This window comes from Battus philenor, unplaced genomic scaffold (genome assembly GCF_028537555.1).
Source record: "Battus philenor isolate CCGP_79_NKW_IND1 unplaced genomic scaffold, ilBatPhil1.0.hap1 SCAF_17, whole genome shotgun sequence".
Classification (NCBI taxonomy): Eukaryota; Metazoa; Arthropoda; class Insecta; order Lepidoptera; family Papilionidae; genus Battus; species Battus philenor.
The window spans coordinates 5,310,001-5,331,897 of record NW_027181679.1 but is presented as its reverse complement, the minus strand read 5'-3'; the positions used below and the strand labels follow the sequence as shown (position 1 = coordinate 5,331,897).

Below are 21,897 nucleotides of genomic sequence, written 5' to 3'. Positions count from 1 at the left end.
ATGTCAAAAGTTAAATTAGCAATAAGAATTAGACCCTTTACAGAAAAGTTTGTAAATAATCTGTATTTGATATATATTTAATGTTTTCTTGGTGTCAATATCGAAAAAATTACAGGGAGCTGAAGTCTGAAAAAGATAGAGTTGCGGTTATTCGTGTGAAAGATGAACATACAGTAACAATAACAAACATGAAAGTAAGTTGAAGTTAACATTGATAATATTAACTAATTCATTCTTTAAGCTCTTTCATTTAAGGACTGGTAAGTTTTTCGATTTAAGTACGTAAATTAGTAGAATAATCGTAAGATTTTTCGACATACACCCCTATCGTTTATCTTTTCTTGATTAAATGATTTATTTATTTGTATGTTCACAGTATAAAAATTCCAATTAAAATTCCGCATCTTTATCGAGTAATCCTACGTCATATTAGTACATTTATATATACAGGTGATTGGTTATAAGTGTAAAAGCTTTAAAGGAATGAGTGTACAGTTCATCCATAAATCAATTGTTTATAAAATAATCCATAGCGTAATGGTAATATAGTTAGAAAAATGTGTTTTTGTAGGTACAAAAACACATTTTTCTAACAGTTTCTGGCAGTACAAAGTAGGCAGGTGCCTACTTTGTACTGCCAGAAGTTGTTGGCCTATCGCATTTCATAAAAATATTAATGTAACATATTTCAGTGTTTTTGTATAGGGAGATCGGAAATAGGTGTAAAGGCTTTAAAGCCTTTTGTTGTCAAACGAGCTGTACAATAACCTCCTCTAAACCATAAACAATCATCCTGTGCGTTAAAAAAACAATTATATTTAAAAAGTGTACATTTTAATAGAGTTTATCATGAACGAAACTTTGCGCAGGTAAATTCATCTGGCGCAGGTGACAGTAGAGAACGCGTTCGTCCACATTATGCCGACTACATTTTTAATAGCATTTGTCACGACACAAACGCAGAGTGCGCAACCCAAGAAAAGGTTTTTCTTTCATAGTATTTCATTTAAAATAGTTTTTAAGTTTTTTAAAAAATGATTTTTGTCATTATTTTCTTTTGGAAAAGTAAAAACAGCAAGGTGATCCTTACGATTCCAGAATGAAACAAAAAAGTTAGTAATAATATCTTAACAATAATCTTTGACGGATGTTTATCAGACGCCCTTTGCTGAATACAGCGAATCCCAGTATATGGTATTTAAAAACATCTCCGGCATAGTGCTACAAAAACAATTCTACCGCGCCGTAGGTATCTGGCTCGGGGAGATGGGAAGAGAGAAAAAGACCACGAGCACTGCCGCTGTGAGGGTTGACGGCGAACTAATGGAACGGATCATCTCATACTCACGCCATGCGTATATCTAAGACACGGTACAGTGGTTTCGGTAGCACTATAGTACGCTGTTTTTATCTTTGAGGATTCCTTGCTTGCGAGGACGGCTTTATGCGTACTCGTAATATTGTTATGTACCCAGTTTGGTAAATTAGAAGTATGTCGGTAAAGTAGTAGCTTTGCTACCTTAAAAGAGGTTTTAGGCAAGGAGCCCACTGCACCTTGCACTTCCGCGCAATCTGCAGATGCCATTTGAGCAGCAATGAGAGTCTAATTTAAAAATTTGGAATTTCTTCTGCCATTCCTTCTTGTGCTAACGCTTTGCAAAGTAATAGAATGTTAGGTTTATAAGTTCTCCACATTATTCTACAATAATATCCTATGAAGCTGAGGTTTTACCTTATCGGGTACTTTCGTATCGGATTTATACATATACATATATATGCGTTAAATAATTACAATTGGATATAAGTTGCGACAATTCTTTCACCAATGGAAAACGGTAAACAAGTAACGGTTTAATTCCGAAGTATAACGATTAGGACAGGAAAAAAAGAACGACAGATTTATGAGAAGATCAGAGGAGTAAAAGATCATTTGAAGATTATATATTTCTCTCATGGTTTTAGTCAAGGAATTGCAAGTATGTGGTTAAATAGAAAGACAATATGACGATCGCAAATGGACAATCATTTGAGATCAGTTCGACGAGCAGAGACGTGGTCATATTTACAATATTTTAAAAAGGTTGTATGCACGTAACGAGGCTCTCTCAATAAATAAATAGCTATGTTAATTAGTACAAAATTAGTTTATTTGTTTAAAGTTCTTTTTTATTATTAGATATTCCATGTCATTGGTCAAGAAGTATTGAGCAGTATATCACAAGGATTGTCCGCTTGTGTACTTGCATATGGACAGAGTGCCACAGGGAAAACTTATACCATGATGGGGACAGACTCGAAGCCGGGTTTGATACCCAGGCTTTGTCACGCGCTCGCAGAAGAAGAACACTTCGATGTTAAAGTGAGGTATACATAAAACAATTTATCTTCTTAAGGAAATTATGTAATATTGTTGTGATCCTTATACTTTGATAGTTAATATTTATAAGTTATTAATATGTGTAAAAATAATGTTTCAAAATAATCACAATTTTGGTTGAATCATAGTGTGGAAGCATGTGAGTGTGCCTTTAGTATGTTTTTTTCTGTTTAAGTTCATTTTTAAACCAATAAGCAGAAAAATCATTACGGGATTGAATCCGATTGAAATTGGGAATCCAAAATTAATATACTTTCTAGAACACATGATAATTAAATAACTTCCCAAAACTAAATTAAAAACGTTATGTGATAAAATTGATAGTAAAGGGTTGGGATAATTTTTCTCTTAACGTATCGACACTGTACAATAATTTTGTTGCATTTAAAGATAACTGCAATATTTCGAAAATTTAAAATTTGAAAATCCTCATTGTTAAGGTTTGAAAAGGTTATTTTAACCAATTTCTCTTTAAGAAGCCTTTAAGAAAAGTTAGTGAATATTTAAACTGAGTGATGAATCCGTGCTTTTGGAGCTTTTGACGAGTCTACAAAGATAGAATACAAGTTGCGTTTTAGACGAATAGGTTACTAGTTACGTTTTAGGAATGGAGTAACCATTTCTATTGGTCAATTAATTTTTTATTGGTCGCTTTTTTTAATCTGTCCAACTGTATATGATGTAACTGTGTCTTCTTTTGTATTTTTTGTCTAAAGTTTTATGTCAAAAGAAGTTAGAGCGCGGGAAAACTAACAAAATGAAACTACTTTTTGATTTTTTATCAAAATTTGCAATGTTAGTTTAAACAAAATCATGTAATAAGATTTTAATATAATAAGCCAATGCTTACAGATTTTTATAATAAAAACAAAACAGACGGTGATAAAATATTTCAAAGGATGATTTTTGGCTCAAAGGAAACTAAATTGTTTTTAGATTCATGCATGAAAATAGATAATGTAAAGAACAAAACAATGTAAAGAACGTGTGAATATGGTAGCAATGCACGCCATTACGGCGCTTCGTTCTATCTGTAATGGTAACATAATGGCTTCGGCAATCGTTTGATTTAACACGTAACTTAAAACAATCTTACTATACATGCATATATATACTATAAAGATATGTTTAAATGTTTCAGCTAGTATATTTAATGGCCGTCGCTAAGATTTTGTTAACTCAATTCCTTTGCAACAACGTTGCGCGTGTCCTTGTGAGTACTGTAAAAACAGTTGAAATAACAGAATTGAATAATGAACCTTTTATAAATGCTTATTTTTGAGGTATGTCTTTGCATTATATATATATGTATGTATAAAAATGTGTTACTGATAGTGGTAAAGTGTAAAAGCGCTTCCATTTTTTTCGCTGCGATTGATTTGATGTTTTCAGTTAAGTAAAACGATTTCGTTCGAAAGCCAACATGTAATCGCGTTCTATGAAAAACTTACGCATTAGAAAAATAAACACCAGCTATAAAGACCGTTTTTTTGTAGCCGTGTTCGATTAAGTTTGAATCAAGTCATAAAACAGAACTTCCAGACTCAAGGTTGCCATGTCACGCGAGCTCTTGTACCCGCCACCTGCTTATCTTTACCAATATCTTCTCATATCTATATTGGATACAGTCGTATATGTATGTACAGTAAGTCGCGGTCAAGTCAATAGAATTTTATAATACAACAAGTTCGACGATTTTGAATGGTCTGCTTACTTATGACAGTTGCTTGGATGTATTATGGTCCGTCTACGTAGAATATAACATATACAAAAAATATAATCATAATATGATACACCCGAAAAAAAAACCTAAAAAAGGTTAGTGATAGAATAAAATTAAAGTATCTGTAATGATTGAGGAACAAGGTGAAGAAATAATGTTAGAAGAAGAAAAGAAAGATCTTAAGAGAAAATAATAATAGTAAGCGCAAAAATAAAAATTATATGAAAAATTTAATAAATAGAACTAATGATTCTGTCTCAAAAAACAGATACGGGTACGGGAAGACCCCAAAAACGTCGCCTAATAAAAAAAAATGGGTGAGTGTAGGTAGGCTCATATAGGCGAGTCTGGTTGTCGTTTGACGTAAGCGTATTCTGTTTTTACAAACCCAGAGGTTAAACGGTTAAAAAGCATTTATCAGTGCCAATTTTTTTCTTATTATTTCATTTGTAAAACTAACAATTGCACATACAGCTTGCAAATATCTTGAATATTGAATATTGTAGACACCACAACGCTTTTATGGATTACTTAAAATAATATATAGTGTGATTCATTGGTATAATAAAATATATGATAAAAACTTTCGCATAACATGTTTTGGTACAATATTAAAACATTTATGATTTGTTACTTAATTCATTATTTCCCAAAGCGAATACGAGTATACATACTTTAGAAAAGTTATTATCATATTTTTTTTTTAAAACTGCTGTACCGTACGTTAACTAATTTATAGGAATAAAATAATAACAATGTTAAGGACGTACAGAGATCGAATTTAATTTAGACAACACAAAATGTCGACCAGGGTAAAAATGGTACTATGTTTTTCTTTTACATAAAAGAAAACAGCGCCTTTTGTTAATTTTAATAACTTAATAAAAACAAGTAACTTTATTTAATGTAACTAAAAGGTCGGAAAGCAATTTTTTTCGCGTGTAGTATGTTTAATCTTGTATTCAAACTCCTTTTGCTTTGCAGTTGCTGTATGGCTGCTTTTAAAGGCATTAAAACGGTTACATTTAAAAAAAAGATACAAGAAAGTAACATTTCATACGGATTTATTCGAAGCTTTCTATTATGGCAGTATGAGATAATCTTAAGCCAGAAGTTGGAAGAAAACGGCCCTCATTAATCAATAGAATGGATATGGTCTTTCATCATAATAACATCAGACCATATACATATTTAAACATTCAGTAAAAATTAAAAAAAGTTTGCCTAAGGATGCCTACGTAAATGGATGCGTCTTATATAATGTATATATAGCATTGACCTTGCACCTTCAGATTTCCACCTGTTTGGGTCTCTCCAGAATTCTTTAGACAGTGCCAAGTTAACATCAAAGCAAGAATGCTAAAACTATTTGTCGCGTTTTATTAATCATAAATCTACAGTATTTACAAGATGGCATAAAGTCGAACAAAATTTTCATATAAAATGCAAAATAATATTTTTTCCCAGTTTATTATCAAATCATAATAAATTAATTAATTCGATTTTATACAAGATATGTTTTCGCAGCAAAATCATTAAAATTTCCATTATCTAATCTAGTACACGCAAATCATTTTAGTTGAAATATAGATGTTTCATAATAATAATTTTTATTACCGAGGCGTTATATTTTGATATTAAACTAAGAAATACAATCACTGCTAAACGGACTCGGTTAGCATTAATAAGGAAATATTTGATTAATTAAAGAAAATAGATGTATTAGGTGCCGAAGGGCGCCCTTGTTGTTGGCAAGGGACTGCGATGTATAGTAGTCGTTAGTAGGGCTTCAGGCTTCCTTGGATTACATCCACCCAGCGGAGACGCGCGAACGTACCCCCCGCTGACAATCGTGTCTGGCATTCGAGTCTTTAGATAATTCAAAACTATATTACGATTCAATTGGAAAGGTAAGAGTATATCAAATCATTCAACAAATTCGTAATTCATTTATTTTATTTCCTGACATTTTTTACCGCCTTTTGTGTGTGTAATTACATAGAATCCATTCATGGTAATTTTAAATATTTCAAAATAAAAAGTTTTATATCCATAAAAGCCATAGTTTAAAAAAAATCATTTTTAAATAAACGCTTCTTCAACTTTTTTTGAGATTGAGATTTCATAAAATACATTTAGCTGATCTTTACTTGACAAAAAAAATTCCTTCCAAATTTCAAGTATTTAAGTCTTTTACTCCCAAAGATATCCTGATGTTTCAGTACATAGGTGAACTCTTATGTGCATATTTTTATAAATAATAGATAGATTCCTCTTAAAGTGACATCTTACGAAAGTCGGCGACCATTAGGGCAGTGAAGTCTCTGAAAATCGAACGGGTGTTCTTTCCAAAACACTGGCGTACGATTTTTAACCAGAATATTCGCCCTCTACCAAAAAAAATTACTAAATAGCCGCATAAACTACAATTATGTTGCTTTAAATGTTTTATTTTTACTTCTTTACGCGAAATACTAATAATATTAATTATTGATTACGTAAATATCATTTCACTAGTATCATTCATTTTATTTATAAAATGTTTTACTTTAAAAGGTAATGCTCAATTGTGTTAGTTAATAATCTAAACATTTGTGATCAAATCACAGCTAACTTCTTAATTATTATAAAAGCGTTAAATTCAGATTAATATATTCATTTTGCAATAGTTTTCAAATTAAATTTTACATGATAAATCATATTAAGCAACACTATTGCGTAAACATTATAAGCGTCATTATATATTAGCGAAATATTTGTTAGTTTGCATACATTAGCGGTAGCAAATTTCACAAATTAGTATTTCTTTTCTTACCATCTTCATATATAATAATAACCCTTATATTGTTATAAAAAGTGTAGTTTCGTAAGAACTAATAAATAAAGAAAAAAGACATTTATGACACAATTCTTCTAAAGATCGTTCGTTGCGAGACAAACAAGTTAAACGCGTACAATGACTTCTAAACGCCGTGATTTTTGAAAAGTATTATACTTTGGTAGTACTAAAAAATTTTATTCTATACCAGTACACTTTTATTCTATACCATTACATTTTTATTCTATAAATGATAGAGTTGATGGAGTTACTTTTGTCAACTCTCCTAGTGCTTACCTTTCTGAAGTAGAAGTGTTAGCTGTTGAAATTCCCGCGAATATCCGAGAATCGCAACTTGAAGTGGATTTGTCTGCTCGGGCATCCACAAAGTTAAACGCGTATCCAGCTGCTCTTGGAGAGCCTAGTGACTCCATGGAATCTATTCGTAAATAACTTAAGACCCAGGTGGCCTCCCACTCCGGTGAAATGTGTATTGTAACGGTTTGAGTCGAGTCTCCCTAAGGAGCCTTTGTTCTTACTTACAGGAGAACTAGTCTAAACGTTTCCAGCGCATAAATTTTAAATAAGGAATGATACTGTAAGCCCTGTTTTTTTTCCACTACCACGAGATTTCCTGCCTCTGAGGGGTTTTGTGGGATTCCTACAAAATCTTTCGATGGTCGGCCCTGGTGACTCCGTTAGTAACATACCAAAGTTCTTCCAATTCCAGGGTATGCGATGTTCATCCAGTCCCAGAAGTGCCCGTGAAGGTCATCGTGCGGAGGGTGACCTTAATTCGTTTATTAATTCGTAATCAATAATCATTCTATACATAATAGTATTGTAATAAGGACTATTATCATCATCACAATTAATGCGGATGAAGTCTCTTGTGTAAAATTACTAAAGACGACATCTAGTGTTGCCTAAGTCCACTGAATTCGCGGTGACACACTTGATGTCATCGTTCTTAAAGTGATTTACTAATGCCCCGTGTTTAGGCGCGAGGTCACCAGGCGAACACTTAGGAATCAAAACGTTTATTATTGTGATATCTTATGTATCACGCCGATCGCCCTCCTGGTTCTTTTATAAATTTAATTAATATTCTAAGTTTTCCTTGCTAAATTAACTAACCATTTAAAATAAAACTTATAACACAGATAGAAAATATTTATAAATAGATATATTAAAAAACATCCAAAGAGTGCATTGTATGAAATTCATTTCAATGCAATTCATTATTATTCGATTTCTTTGTATTTATCTAGAAGCCTGAGTAAAGTTTGATGGTAAATAATTTTTTCAAGCCCGCTTTAAACATTTTCAAAGAACTGTGACAAAGTACCCAAAAAGAGTGTGACGTTTGTTTTTTGTGTTCACATATGCGCCATAATGTACACAAGTGTAATTCGAATTAAATAAAATTACAATCTCACATAAACTGGGTATTAAAAAATTATAACATTTTATAACATAGAAGTAGGATTGTAAGTTTTTTTATTGATGCATATAATATATGTTGTTAAAATGTATGATTACTTTTGGAATTTCCACAAGGCACGCTCGCTAAGCAATACAGGCCTGCGGGCTATTATCAACTATTACGTTTTTTTCTACTAATTATTTTAATCAATGTTGTTATATATTACATAAAACAAATAAATTATATCATTTGCCAAAGCGTATATCTTTGTTTGAGTGTATGGAAAGAGGGGAGTAGTGAGTGTAAAAATTCAATACATGATATTGCACATATTTTCTATATTAGAAAGAAATTTTAGTTTAAATGGTCCGTGTATATTAGATAAAGGCTGGCATTGTGCTTATTTTTGAAATTAATGTATCTATTAAACTTAATGTAATCGTAAAATACAAAAAAAGTTTTAATAGTTTAAATAAATCGGTAGCAATCATCGACAGTGAAACCTTATACCATTGTTCTTTAAAGTTAGTTGCAGACGAAATTTCCGATTGCTATAGTTGACATAGATTTTCCGTAAACATAAAATGATTCTGATTGCAAGCATTACGCTCTACAAATAACAATGAGAGCCTACTTTGGAATTAGAAACAAATAAGTAATATTTTCGTAATCACCTACCGCTTTATAACGTAAGTCCGTACGTTGTTTTGGTACAGTCATTTAAAAGAATACTAATCTGATTCGTAAGAAATCCTGGAATCGCGGAATTTTACGAAACTCCACGCGCAAACAGGGTTGAGTGGGCGTTCAATAAAAAAGTGATTATTTTCATACTATGGCTCCTATAGGTATGAAATTTGGCTTAAATAATTCTTTCCAGCGTTGTAAAAATAATAAAGAATAGTTTTTTCGAAATGTCACCTACAAAGGGCAGTATAGTTAGTACAAAAACGAAAGCCATTTCTTAATATTTACTTCTATAATATACTAACTTCTATAATTTACTTCTATAATATACTTCTAAAGATTGAAAATATATAAACGAAGCGCAATATACGTGGCGCGAATGGCTTGTTTTATTGTGACAATAATATTGTAGGTGTCGGGCCGCGGTACCATCGCCCGGTCTCACGTAATACTATGTTATTCACCTTCGTCGAAATGGAATTTGTCTATTCATTTCTGCAAAGGTTTTATATTGCTTTGTGTCGGTATATTTTAGTTTTATTCGTCGGAAACCCCCTTTCAAATAAAATTAAATGAAAATTTAAGTATTGGTTAATAAAATTATGACAGATTTGGAGTAGAGACGATTCTCTCTGCTTACTTATATGAAGCGCTGTTGTGTGAAGTATATAACGTTGTTGTTCCGTACGTAATGCTAGTATTGACTGAATTACATGGGTATTTTTACTCCTGCAGGAATAATATGAAAAAGTCTCTTGACTTAAAGAGTGTCGGCAGTCGAGACTCGTGGGTTAACTATAGGACGATTGTGTGTAGTTTCAAATGTGGCTGCTACAACAGCTTACTACAATATAAATAAATTACTATCAAAATTTATTAACGCTCAGTCCTGGCTTACTTCACAGAAAGTTAACTCTATTCGGCAAATACAGAAAACAGAAAATACACTGTTTTGAATTATTTTTATACTGCCATAGAAGTAAAGATATGTTTACATGGTGGCAACCTGTCAGTCTACATCTGTCAATTTCACGGTACGGATGCATTTTTTGGCTCTAATCGTGAGTTTCTGTTTACTTTGTGGCTTGGCATGTTTTTGTATTAATTATTGTTTAATCTGTTACTTGAGTAAATAGACTATCCAGCAGCTAAGAGTTAAATTTAGATGGAATTCTTTATCAATTAAATATTACATTGGTAGGTGTGACCGCATTGTAAATTTATTTGAAAGTTGATTATTGTTAGGCACATTTCTTAAGGTCCTGAATATTAAAAACCATTTCTTTTATCCTGTTAGTTTTTGTTAAATTAATTTATGAAAGGGTATATTTTATTAAATGGTAGAAATAAAGAAAAAATATTTACTATTAAATCCGTTTAGATGTGTATATAGAAAGAACTATCGTTCTAACTAAAATTATAATCTTTATAAAATAAAACGTACGCATGCCATCACGCATATAAAAAAAACATGATTAATGAAGATATGTCGGTTTGTCACTACCAATTTAATGAAACTGTACCTTAACGAAGTCGTTAATTACTTTCTTGTAAAATAATATTGCTGCAAAACAAATAAACTTAGATCGTTAGGAGTTTATTAAATGGTCGTTAACGAATCATTACTAAAGTTATTTACTAAACTGACATTTAGCTAGAATGGTAATTTAATTAAATTCAACAATCAGGTGATAACTTTTAGCTTTGAAAAATTTTCAAAGCCTATTGCTTACTGCTAGTCGAAGATAAAATAGCGCTACTATGAACTTTGCAAAAAATATTAATGTAGTTTTCAAAGCAGAGAACTATAGGAAACTAGAGGTTCTCTATCTTAACTGAAGTAATAAGATGTTGTGTGATGAGACCGCATGATTGTTTCACACGGAATGCGTGTACTGATAAAGTTACTTGGCTATTTATACTTCCGCGGGAATAATATTGTAAAGAATCTTGACTTGTGTCAGCGGTGTCCTGTTGCTGCAACGTTCGTCAGAATGAGTCGTTCGTTGTAGGCGAGTCGCATGTTAATAAGACGACTGTTTTCTCTTCGCTCAAACTGTGCCCGTCGGCTGGTTAATTATGCTGACGTATGTAGTTTGGCCAGCGCTGGAATTTTCATTCCAATGACTATGCATGGCGCTTCCCTGCGAGATCAAAGAGATTTAAGAAATGAGAATTTATATCGCATAAGACCTAAGGTTACCGACTGCTTATCTGAAGTGGCAGTGGGCGGGGGATATCAGGCGATTTTTAAGGAAGGCCTATGCCTAGCGGTGAGCGTCTATCGACTGACACAATGATAGATGAACCGGACTGCGGTGAAAACAAAGGCGTGTTTTGCCCATTGAATCAGATACAACTTCGGCGATCGCAAACAGACTTTGTGGATTTAAACTAGTTATTACGTTTATCTGTAGAAATATAATATATATAAACAATTAAACTTTACATTTGATTAAGCGTTTTTAGCAAGCTGGTAAGTTGCGATGGCCGGTGGGATCTTAGATTTCTGAAGGGGACATCACGGACCGGTGACCAAGTTGTAAAGGCAGCTAGAAGACAGGCCGCTTCTTACCGGCGTTATTGGAAATCTATAAGGGAAGGCCTATGTTCAGCAATGGACGTCAAATGTCTGTGATAATGATGATCATGAAGTATTTTTATTGAAAATACTTCATTAATGCATTAAAAATCAATAAAACTTTTGTATTGAAATTTAGAGACATGTCAAGAGTTATAATATTACTCGTAACTTAATGACACGGCCACGACTACAATGCTTTTGCGTATGAGTTTTCAACTCATGTATGTTGATAAGCTAAGAGAGTATTGGTTTTGCGGTTTTTTAATAGTTCATGAGATTGATGTTATACTAATACATAAAATAATGGGTACAATCACAATCAAACCACCAATTTAATTAAAACATAAACTATGCGAACCTAGGTTCAAATCAGCTATTACGCAAAACTAACTTTAATATTGTAAAACAATAATAATATTAATATTATTATATAGTTATTTTCACACACACTTTGTCTTTCGGTATTTGATTATAGGGCAATGTTTAATGTTTAACAAAAAACAGTCGTGCGAGATATTTCTAACTACCCAGAAAGATGTTTGGGAGAAATTGGTATTTTGATTGACTCATCACTCATTTAATAAAATATTGTTTATGCGCCAAATTATAAATACCTATAGAAATATAGTGACAGACACATAATGAATACAACAAATAAAAATAAACTAGTAACGCCTAAATTTCGTCTCGAAGAAGATAACAAATTCTTTATGGGTCTGACTAAAAAAAAGTTCTACAAGATATATTCGACCATCCTTTTCTTAGTTTTTAATCAAAAATTTAAAATAGTTTACTAAATAAATCTTACTATAGTATTCAAAAGTTTTTTGGTTGATCGAAATTTGAGAGATTTCATTAGTTGACTTATTTACAAGGTTGAAATTACAATTTATTTTAAAAAATTGAATATTGTCAAATTTAATTTAAAAATAGCAATTGTCAAGTTTCTGGTCTGCTCTTTTCAATAGATCAGCATACCGAGCCTGTGATAGCTTAACAATTATATTGTAAAAATAACGAATTATATTGTAGAAATAACGATTCGAAAGTGCGTGCTAATGCCTTTTTGAATAAAGATATTTTGAATTTCACATATGAATTTAAATTAACACAAAAAACAATCAAAGGCGAACTTACTTGAAACTAATTACAATTAATTAATTATTATCGCAGGTGATTTTACTTTTACTTATAAATTTATAAACCTCGATATTTATTTACAGTTTGTCTTGACCTTAAGCTAACAGAACCTTCGATACCAGGATTACGAAATACCCCCAGAGACATTCTACGTCAAATCCAGTTTTGGTTACACAATTTTACTGCCGGCAGACTTAACGCGAAACAAAGTCAGTGTCGCTGTCGAAATTACAAACATATGTAAACACTGCGGTTGTTTACATATTTAAATATAACATCAGGTAGAACATATATAAATTTAATATTTTTTTAAAAAAATGCCCTGTCTATCTTAGTATTTAGAAATTAAAAATAATAAAAATTCTAGACGCTTAAATGTTTTCCTTTCAATTCAGACAAAACAAAAATAGTTAAAAAAATTAAAGAAAAAAGAATTGTGCGGTGATTACTACGTAAAACATAAAGCCTAGGTTGGACATAGAAACGTACAACGGCACAAAAGCGCGGTTTGAAAATTGAATCCTTATCGGCAAAGTCACAGCCGCTCACCGAGACACAGAGAGTGCTATGCTCGGGATTTCTCTACTAGTGGCTGTGGACAGGCCACTTATCACGCAGAACAGATGGTTGAACGTTGAGGCCTTAATGTTCTAGAGTGGAGAACACAGACAGACAAGTGTAGATAAGGACGTCCACTCACACGGCGGACAGTTGACTTCAACAAAGTCTTCGGAAGACGCTGCATGCAGGTCGCTTTCTGTTCATATTGTAAATCTTTAGGGGCAGTCTATGGGCAACAGAGTACGATTGAAATTATATATATAAAAAATTTAAAAAAATTGAAATTATATAGATAAAGCTATCATCTATATTGCGTAAAATAAACTTCAAAATTTAATAATGTATAATTTAGCATAAAGTGAACGCAATAGTGTAATATGTAGTGTATCTAAATCGAAATGCTCTATTATAAGAACAATATTAATCTTACGTGGCTATAAATTAAATTCAAAACGAATTTAAATATAATTTAAATCAGAATTATATAATTAAAATAAGGAAACTTTTAAATAGTTAATACTATTTTAAACATAACATTTAAAGTGCTACAATTGTTTTTGTTGTAATTTACTTTTATCCTTAAGATTTTTTATTATGACGTTTAATAATTTATATTATTATCAAAACAATTTTTTTACTTAGACAAGTCTAATTAAAATTAGTTTTATTTCATCTCGGATCCGGTCCGAGAAGAAGGACCGACTTCTTTTCCTATGTCTTCTTCAAAGGAAACGAAGTGGTTTTTTTATTCCCTTAATACTAAGCTGTTTCACATTTATAACTCTTGGTGTGAACACATTTATCCTTTGTGTTGGCCACTGCCATTTTACTGAATATCATAGCAATTATTTTAGTTTAGTCATTGTTCTATTGTTAATGATATTATTATACTATCACTTCATTAAACGACTTTATTATATAGTATATCAGTCAATTGAATGTATAGAACAATGAATTGATGAATTTACCGGGATGAACAATGGGATATAAATTAATTTTATATGTTATTTCTTCAAATCAATTATGCAGAAGCAAGTAGATGGTCGCTGATGGTGAAAGTGGCCAGTGTATCCCGGGGTGCTTTAAAATCAATTGAAAAAAGATAAATAATTAAACAAAGCACAGTTTACTAACCCACTTGGCTTAACTTATTAAGGAATACTTTATAATAGTTTAAGAAATGTCAGCAAAGTACGACTGGAGTGATTCGGAGATATATGCATACTTATTAGAATTCATGGAAATTATTCTGGACAGTTTTCTAGAGATATACAACGAGAAGGTTCACGATCTGCTCGTTGGCGAGGCGGTATCTGAACCTAACGCTTTCAATTCCTTACCACGTCGTAAGGGCAACGCTCGAAAGGATCTACGGGTCAGAGAACATCCTTCCAAAGGACCATACGTTCAAAGTAAGTTTCTTAAAGATTTTCCGATTTTTTTTTACTTTTGAATGTGATATTCGTTTTTTATTCTCACCGCGATTTCTTTGACCAAATAATTTGTAATTCAAATTAAAAAAAAATCTTCATTTAATAAACGTTGTATTAAATGTTCTATTGACGTCAAGTTAACACGTGTTCAGATGATAAATGCATCAGGTCGGAAAAGTAACAAGTAAAAATAAGGGCTACATATTTTTGAAATAACTTAAAATTACATGTTTAATAAACATTCAATTGTTTGGAATAACCTGAAGGCGAACTCATGATTTCTATGGCGTTCTATTTTCTTTGAAGTAATTAACAGTGTAGCAATCCGTGTACACCAACTTTCTTTGTCATTCTTTTTAATCTAGTAATAGAAGTTTATGCAATTAGTTGTTATCTAATAGTTGAGAGGAGGAAACTCAGACACTGCTACAGGTTTGAGCTCCACTTTGAGTCTCCTTCGAAGGTTAAGAGGTTAGTTAACCTTGTTTTTTCATATTTCAAATTCAAGGACGGCGTAAGTTTATTCTTCGCGTGGTTTTAAGGGGTGATGCAACTTTTTTTTCCTTAAACGCTCTCGTATAGACGAAGTTTAACTACAGTTACATAGTTCCATGCATTCATGCATGGAATATTTGCAATAAAAGGATAGTCAACAAATATATACCTCAATTCCTATGTCTAATACTCTGAAATACGGCGAAAAGGCTTTTCTTAACACTATATCATTTTATTAAAACTTGTTTGTTGGTCATTCATTCCTGGACACTTACCGATATAGATTAGCCGATATAGGTTACTATCTTAGTACTCTCCGTTGCGCTGTTATTATGACTCCTCTCTCCATCAGAAATAGGGGTGCCGCTAGGAACTAGAGGCCTGGACTTTTTATTTTTACTCACAAAGGAGGCATGTGACAATTCTAGCCATGCTTGGTAAGAGGTTGGCAAACAATTTTTTTTATTTTTAAAGGAGTATGGGGAGGGTGGAGACTATTCTCTCCGCCATCGCCACCACGGTTGACAAAACTAGACACGGCTAGAAACTTAATAACTTATAGCGAATAGAACAGATGGCTACTGCATTTTAAGGTTCTAGAATGGAGACCATGCACCTACAAACGCAGTGTATACACATGTATCCGCAAGGTGGACAGACGACCTTGTTGAGGTTGTCAGAAGAAGATAGACGAACTAACAATGCATGAAGGCTGCTTTCAATCGAATCTTTTAGATACCTATTGCGAAGGTCTATATCCTCCAATTAATGTCCCTGAACTAATGATGATCCCGTTTGAAGCATCGAACTTTTGTTAATATTAATGCAAATATTATTTGTATTTAACCAGATCTCCGTCGGGTGTGTGTACGAGACATCAATGTTCTGTTGGCGCTAGTGTCTGAAGGTGCCCGACGTAGACGCACGGCAGCCACGCGGCGAAACCCGGCCTCTTCCCGTTCGCACGCTCTGCTTGAGATAAGTACTTTGCGTGCTACGATACATCTCGCTGACTTAGCCGGCAGGTGAGGTAAAAGCAGTCATAAAAGACAGTTGATGATATCTTTACCTTAGAATTAAATTCACTTATTAGTTTATGATTTCTTAAAATATAAAGCGATGACCTTGCGCTGCCCATTTATCATACATCATACCCGTGAGAGTACATCATAGTTTACTAATCATTTTTTGTGGCTGAAATGGTCGCTACAGTGACATCCACCTAGACTACAGCTATTTTAATCTATATTAATTTATTCGCATTAATATCCACTTAGAATCATTCATCACAGACATCATTACAGACCATTTGTGCACGCTATGAGAATAATGTTAGAACTTGAGATCTTTGTTAGAAGCTATAAATGAATTCAGTTTCCCTACAGTGTCATTTTCATCTCAAAGATACGAGGGTTCTCAACGTGCCCTAATCTGAGAATAGTGTACAACGAACTGCGTTTCATAAATTAGAAATAAATGTTATATCAAAGAAAATATTTTCTTGATATATTGATACGCAATATATTGGCCAGACATTCGAAGATTTTTTTTTTGATTTAAAAAAAGTTTTAGATTTGGTATTTAGTGGCTAATAAAGCAATTCCAAGGAAAATATCGAAGACCCGTGACTTAGTCATTTTGTAGATTTATTTCATAGATAATTTTAAAATAATGATTATACCTATCAATAAGATTATCGATTGAAACACGCTTTATTAACAATTAGAAAAATATTTTTTGTGCTTTCTACAAGTTTTCCGCGGAGATCATATGTACTTTAAGTAAAGTTCGTGATTCTTGACGAAATTGACAATTTTTTTTTAGAATTTATACACTACCAGTGTGCAAAACTATAGATTGAATTTGTCAACGATATTTAATGTTTGTAATTTAAATTATCGATATGTAATGTTCACATCGTTAATTAATGTTTAGTAAAATAAAAAATTTGATTATTAACATTTGTATATTACATTTGAATCTAGTAATTTGAAATGAATAAATTTACTTTTTTTAGTGAAAGGGCCGGTTGGGAAGGGTTTGGTGCAAGTAGACAGAAAGAGGGGGCAAATATTAATAAATCTTTGGTAGCATTAAGCAACGTTATCTCGGCTTTAGGTAAGTTTTAAATATAGATTTTAAATTTCATCACATGTTTTAATTTTACTTTTAAAGCAGCTTTGGTTGGATTGTTTAAAATTTGAATAGGCTGGGTGAGGAGTGTGATTGGTGATATTGCAAGGAGGCTTCTTTAAACCTACTACGCGGGAAGTTAGACCAGGATACTGTACCTGGCCCCTCTCTCAAAAACACGATGGATCCGGCACTCACATGGTTAATACATGAAATGTTTAGAAGTAACATATCTTTTACCCGAAAATACAGAAGTCCTAAAGTTATGGAAATTTACGGGCAATTATTATAAATGTTGTAATTTGGTTTAACGGAGACAAAATTAAGTATGTTTGTATAGTATATGTATGTGTGTATAGTAATGTATGTATTTATATATATGTACACCCTAAACTGCCCTCTCCTTCATGTCTCTCATATCCATCCATAGGTTGTTTGGTAGACATCGCCTCGAGCGGTAAAACCGCCACTTGTATCTCTTTATGAATAGTTTTTTTTAGTTATTATCTATGGTATACAATAAAGTATCAATAAGTAAATAAATATTTTTATTTTTAAAGCGATTATTACTGTTTTTAAAGATTAGAATTGACCAAATGCAAAAAATTTAACGTTTATGGTACGAATTTAAAAATACTAAAGAATTATCGCTCCTAAGTAACATAATATGTTAAGTCCAGAACGTTTGAATCAAACTTCTTTTTTTAACAATTTAAATTGTTTCAAAATTTATGATAATTTATCTTCATATGTCATAATTATTGCATGTCGTGTGAATTAAATGGTACCGTTTACATATGGGTATTGGTTTTAGTGAGTGGAGGAAACGGTAGAAGTCGCTTCGTCCCTTATCGAGACTCGGCACTTACGTGGCTCCTGAAAGATTGCTTTACTGGCGGAGGAAACATCTTTGTAATTGCTAGTAAGTATACATATCAGCACTGGTAATGAGTAAAAGTAATTAAACAATCGCGGAATCGTTTACTAACTTAAAGAGTATGTGCCATCTTAGGTTTTTTCATTTTAGATTTTTCAGCTACAGAACGTGTACTGATGGACAAAATCATCACCTGGAGATTTCCAATAGGATCGGCAGGAAGCAACGTCCATGCATCACTTTTTAACAATCTTAACAAGGTCGTTTGTCCCACCTGTGGGTGGACTTTATAAACTGAGCATGCTGACCCGAGCTCTCCCATCTTGAACCTTAAGGCCCTTGCGGCTACATGTTACGTTAGTTCTCTTACTTTTTAAGTTTAAGTTTATATTTTCCTCAAATAAATTAAAGGAATTTTTTATATCCATTTAGACTATTGAAAGCCTCTCTAAAGTTTTTTACTAACTCGTTACACGCACTAATTTAACATTTAATATTAAAAAAACAAACGCAGAGATAAAAAAGTACAAGTACGTTAATATATAGATAAAATAAAATTAATACTCAGTAATAATTAATGAACGGATGCTCATGTACGAAAATTAATGTGATTGTGCTCTATGGTTCTTTTGTTTTATGGAATAGTACGATTTGCTCTGCAGCATTATCAATAATAATTACAAATTAGACTAAAGCAATCGATTAAGCCAAAGTTTTAGAGGAATCTTACGAGGATAGGATAGGAAGAAGCTTAGCCTAAGAGCCATCAACGCTATGCCAACTCTACTATTACGTGGTAACTGTTAATGCTAATAAGCTCAACTGGCATCTTCCGTCTTATATAAAAATGAAATAAAATTAATTCCACAATTTTTTTAAACCATTTTCAATTTTACATTTTTTGCTTCTACACTTTGTGTTCATTAATTGTATTTTTTTAATTAAATTAAAGTTTTAATACAGATGAAAGCTGTTAACAGAAAAAGGCATAAACTGCACATCAAAGTTATGTTGAGAAATTTGATAAATAGAGAAAAAAAAACAAAAGTATTTTTTACATTGTTGGAATCTAAAAATTTCAAAGTCTAGCACAAAAGCAAATGGTTATTATCAAATTATTCCCACAATAAATAAACTATTTAGACACACATTTTTGTTGTATTTTAGAGTTATATTAATTTACCTATTAATAATTCCCACCACAATAAAAGTGTACACTAGATATCATAAAAATTACGCAAAAGTAGAGCTTTGTAAAGATCGACGAAGTTCACTTTATTCACTAATAAATCATTTTAATACTTTAAATATTTAGCAAATTAAAAAAAAAAATATTTTTTCAGCCTTATCACCTAGTGCTGCGTGCTACAGCGAGTCTGCTTTTACTCTTCGTTGGGCGTCTCAGGCCCGTCGCTTACAGGCTACAAAGCCTGTATCCAAAACTGGTGTCACTTCCAAGGTTGCACTACAAACGCAACTAGATCAATTGATATCTGAACTTAAAAGGCACCATATACGATATGTAATAATTTCATTTGTTAATTCAAATTCGATACAAAATCATTAAAACAATATCTCCAATGATAATTTTTTTGTTAAACGTTATTTTACAGATTGCTGAAAGTGGAAAAATAAGTTACGATGACGACCATTGGGCTTTAAGTACAGAATATAAAAATAGTAAAATTGGCAGTACGCAAACTTTAAAGATAGGAAACATTACAAGTATGCAACATCCGAAAAATGAGGAGCAATATCTAAAACCGGGAAATGCGTCTACAGCGAGCGTAAGTTCGGATGGTATTAACACACTGGGTAAAAATGTTAAAATTGCCGGTGCAATTGGTAAAGAAGTAGATAAATTGTTCGGACCCACATTAGAAAGAACAAGAAGCGGGAGTGCTTTAGAAGTTATAGCACCTTTGAGACATAAAAGGCGACAATACTATTCCCAAGAAATTTTACCAAATGATATTTCCTTGCTAGGTGAAAAAATAGACCCTATATCACAAAGGGATACCAATATTTCTCATAATACTGATCGAAACATTACCAAGAAAGGTTCTCACGTGCCGATTTTATATGATAATCAAAGAGCAGAAATTATCGCCTCAGTCACAGAAAGATTGTATTCTAAATTTAAAAAGGAAGCTGGGGCTCAAAAAATGGAATCCATGGTTGATAAGAATATTATGCAGCCTTTAAGTGAATTAAAGATTTGCACTAATGCTCGCCAACGTCTTATGGAACTAAGTCAAAAAGCAATGAGAAATAAAAGAAGAATAGGTATACCAGCTTACACGCAAACACGAAAGATTATTATACGAGTTAAAGATCAAGAAATTAATGTACAAACGGATCTTGCACCGTATAGCATTGTGAAAAGCAGTACAAATATCTTTTATAGAGATGTTGCGACGGAAACGTTACCTTTGACACCGAGATATAAAGAAGTAGCTATTGGAGACGGTTCCTTAAATTTTCACGATAAATCCACTACAATGGAATTAAAAAATATTGTCAAAAAAAGCACTTACGCAATGACAGAAGTTACTCCGAAAATTAATATCTCTACCCAAACTAAGGCTTTAACATCAAATAAACGAAGAAGATTATCTTCGAAAGCTATTAAAAAACGTAACCAAATAAAATCAAAATACTTAGAAAAAAGATTGACTCCTTCGGTAATCAATATAAATATTTCTCCAGTCTATTCATTAGATTCCGATTCGGTTAGTACGAGTGAAAGTGAAAAACATGAAAAAATTGATAACAAAATCGAAGTTTTAAGCGATACTACAGCTGTTCCTTTGACGAATTTTAGCAGTACTGAAGATTCAACAGAAGTTAAGCAAAGTCCTAAATATTCATCTAAAAACAATACAAAAATCGGTGCCAGTACAGATACGGTTCATGAAAATAATAATGAAACTTTTGAAGACTTTCCGGAAGATGAGTTTTACCCTTTACCCAGAGTGTCTATAGCTACGGAAAAGGCAGTTGACTATGAAGATATTAAAAACATGATTTTGGGAAGAAATATGAATTTATACCCATATAATATAGCTCTTTCACCCTCTAAAGAAAATGAAAAGAAACGGATTATAAAATTTAAAGATCCAGAATTGAATAACTTACATTACTGTGGTAATAACGTTTTAGATGAAGATCACAGCGAAAAAGAATATTATACTGAAGCGAATATTTCGTCAGGCACCTTTTCGAATATTTCAGATTCCTCTAAAATGGGATCAACCTCGTTCGTTTGGGAAAAAGAAACCATGTCTACAATACCTTCCCATGCTGACAAATACTCGGAATCTATACTTAAAAATAAAGCCAATAGCAAAAATCAGAATGCTGAAGTTTGTAATGACTGCTTTATTGTTGAGACTGACTTAGATTTCGATATTGATTTAAATAATGTATCAGCAGATAATTTTAGACGAAATCAAGATCAATTTTGGACAAGAAGGCATGTAAATCGAACTAAAGATAGAGTAAATATTTTACCAAATATAAGCAACAAGAGGTGTAAATATGACAGTTTCGATAGTATCGAAAACAAACTTGTTAAGTGCTGCAACACTTTAGAAAAAGCAGCTTCTAATTATGAATGCTACTTGGATAAATATAACAAAGG

At 32.2% G+C, this 21,897-nt stretch overlaps 1 protein-coding gene across 1 annotated transcript in view; it reads left to right on the top strand.

Moving 5' to 3' along the window:
* The window catches only part of LOC137920030 (uncharacterized), a 22,015-nt gene continuing 118 nt past the window's right edge, over nt 1-21,897 (top strand). Inside the window, exons 1-10 of the mRNA XM_068763262.1 lie at nt 1-47; nt 116-194; nt 870-983; nt 2,177-2,364; nt 14,574-14,728; nt 16,095-16,269; nt 17,262-17,362; nt 18,192-18,299; nt 19,598-19,776; nt 19,868-21,897. The exon at nt 19,868-21,897 is cut by the window's right edge and continues 118 nt beyond it. Of these exons, the coding sequence (XP_068619363.1) occupies nt 1-47; nt 116-194; nt 870-983; nt 2,177-2,364; nt 14,574-14,728; nt 16,095-16,269; nt 17,262-17,362; nt 18,192-18,299; nt 19,598-19,776; nt 19,868-21,897 (3,176 nt within the window). The remainder of the gene's footprint in view (nt 48-115; nt 195-869; nt 984-2,176; nt 2,365-14,573; nt 14,729-16,094; nt 16,270-17,261; nt 17,363-18,191; nt 18,300-19,597; nt 19,777-19,867) is intronic.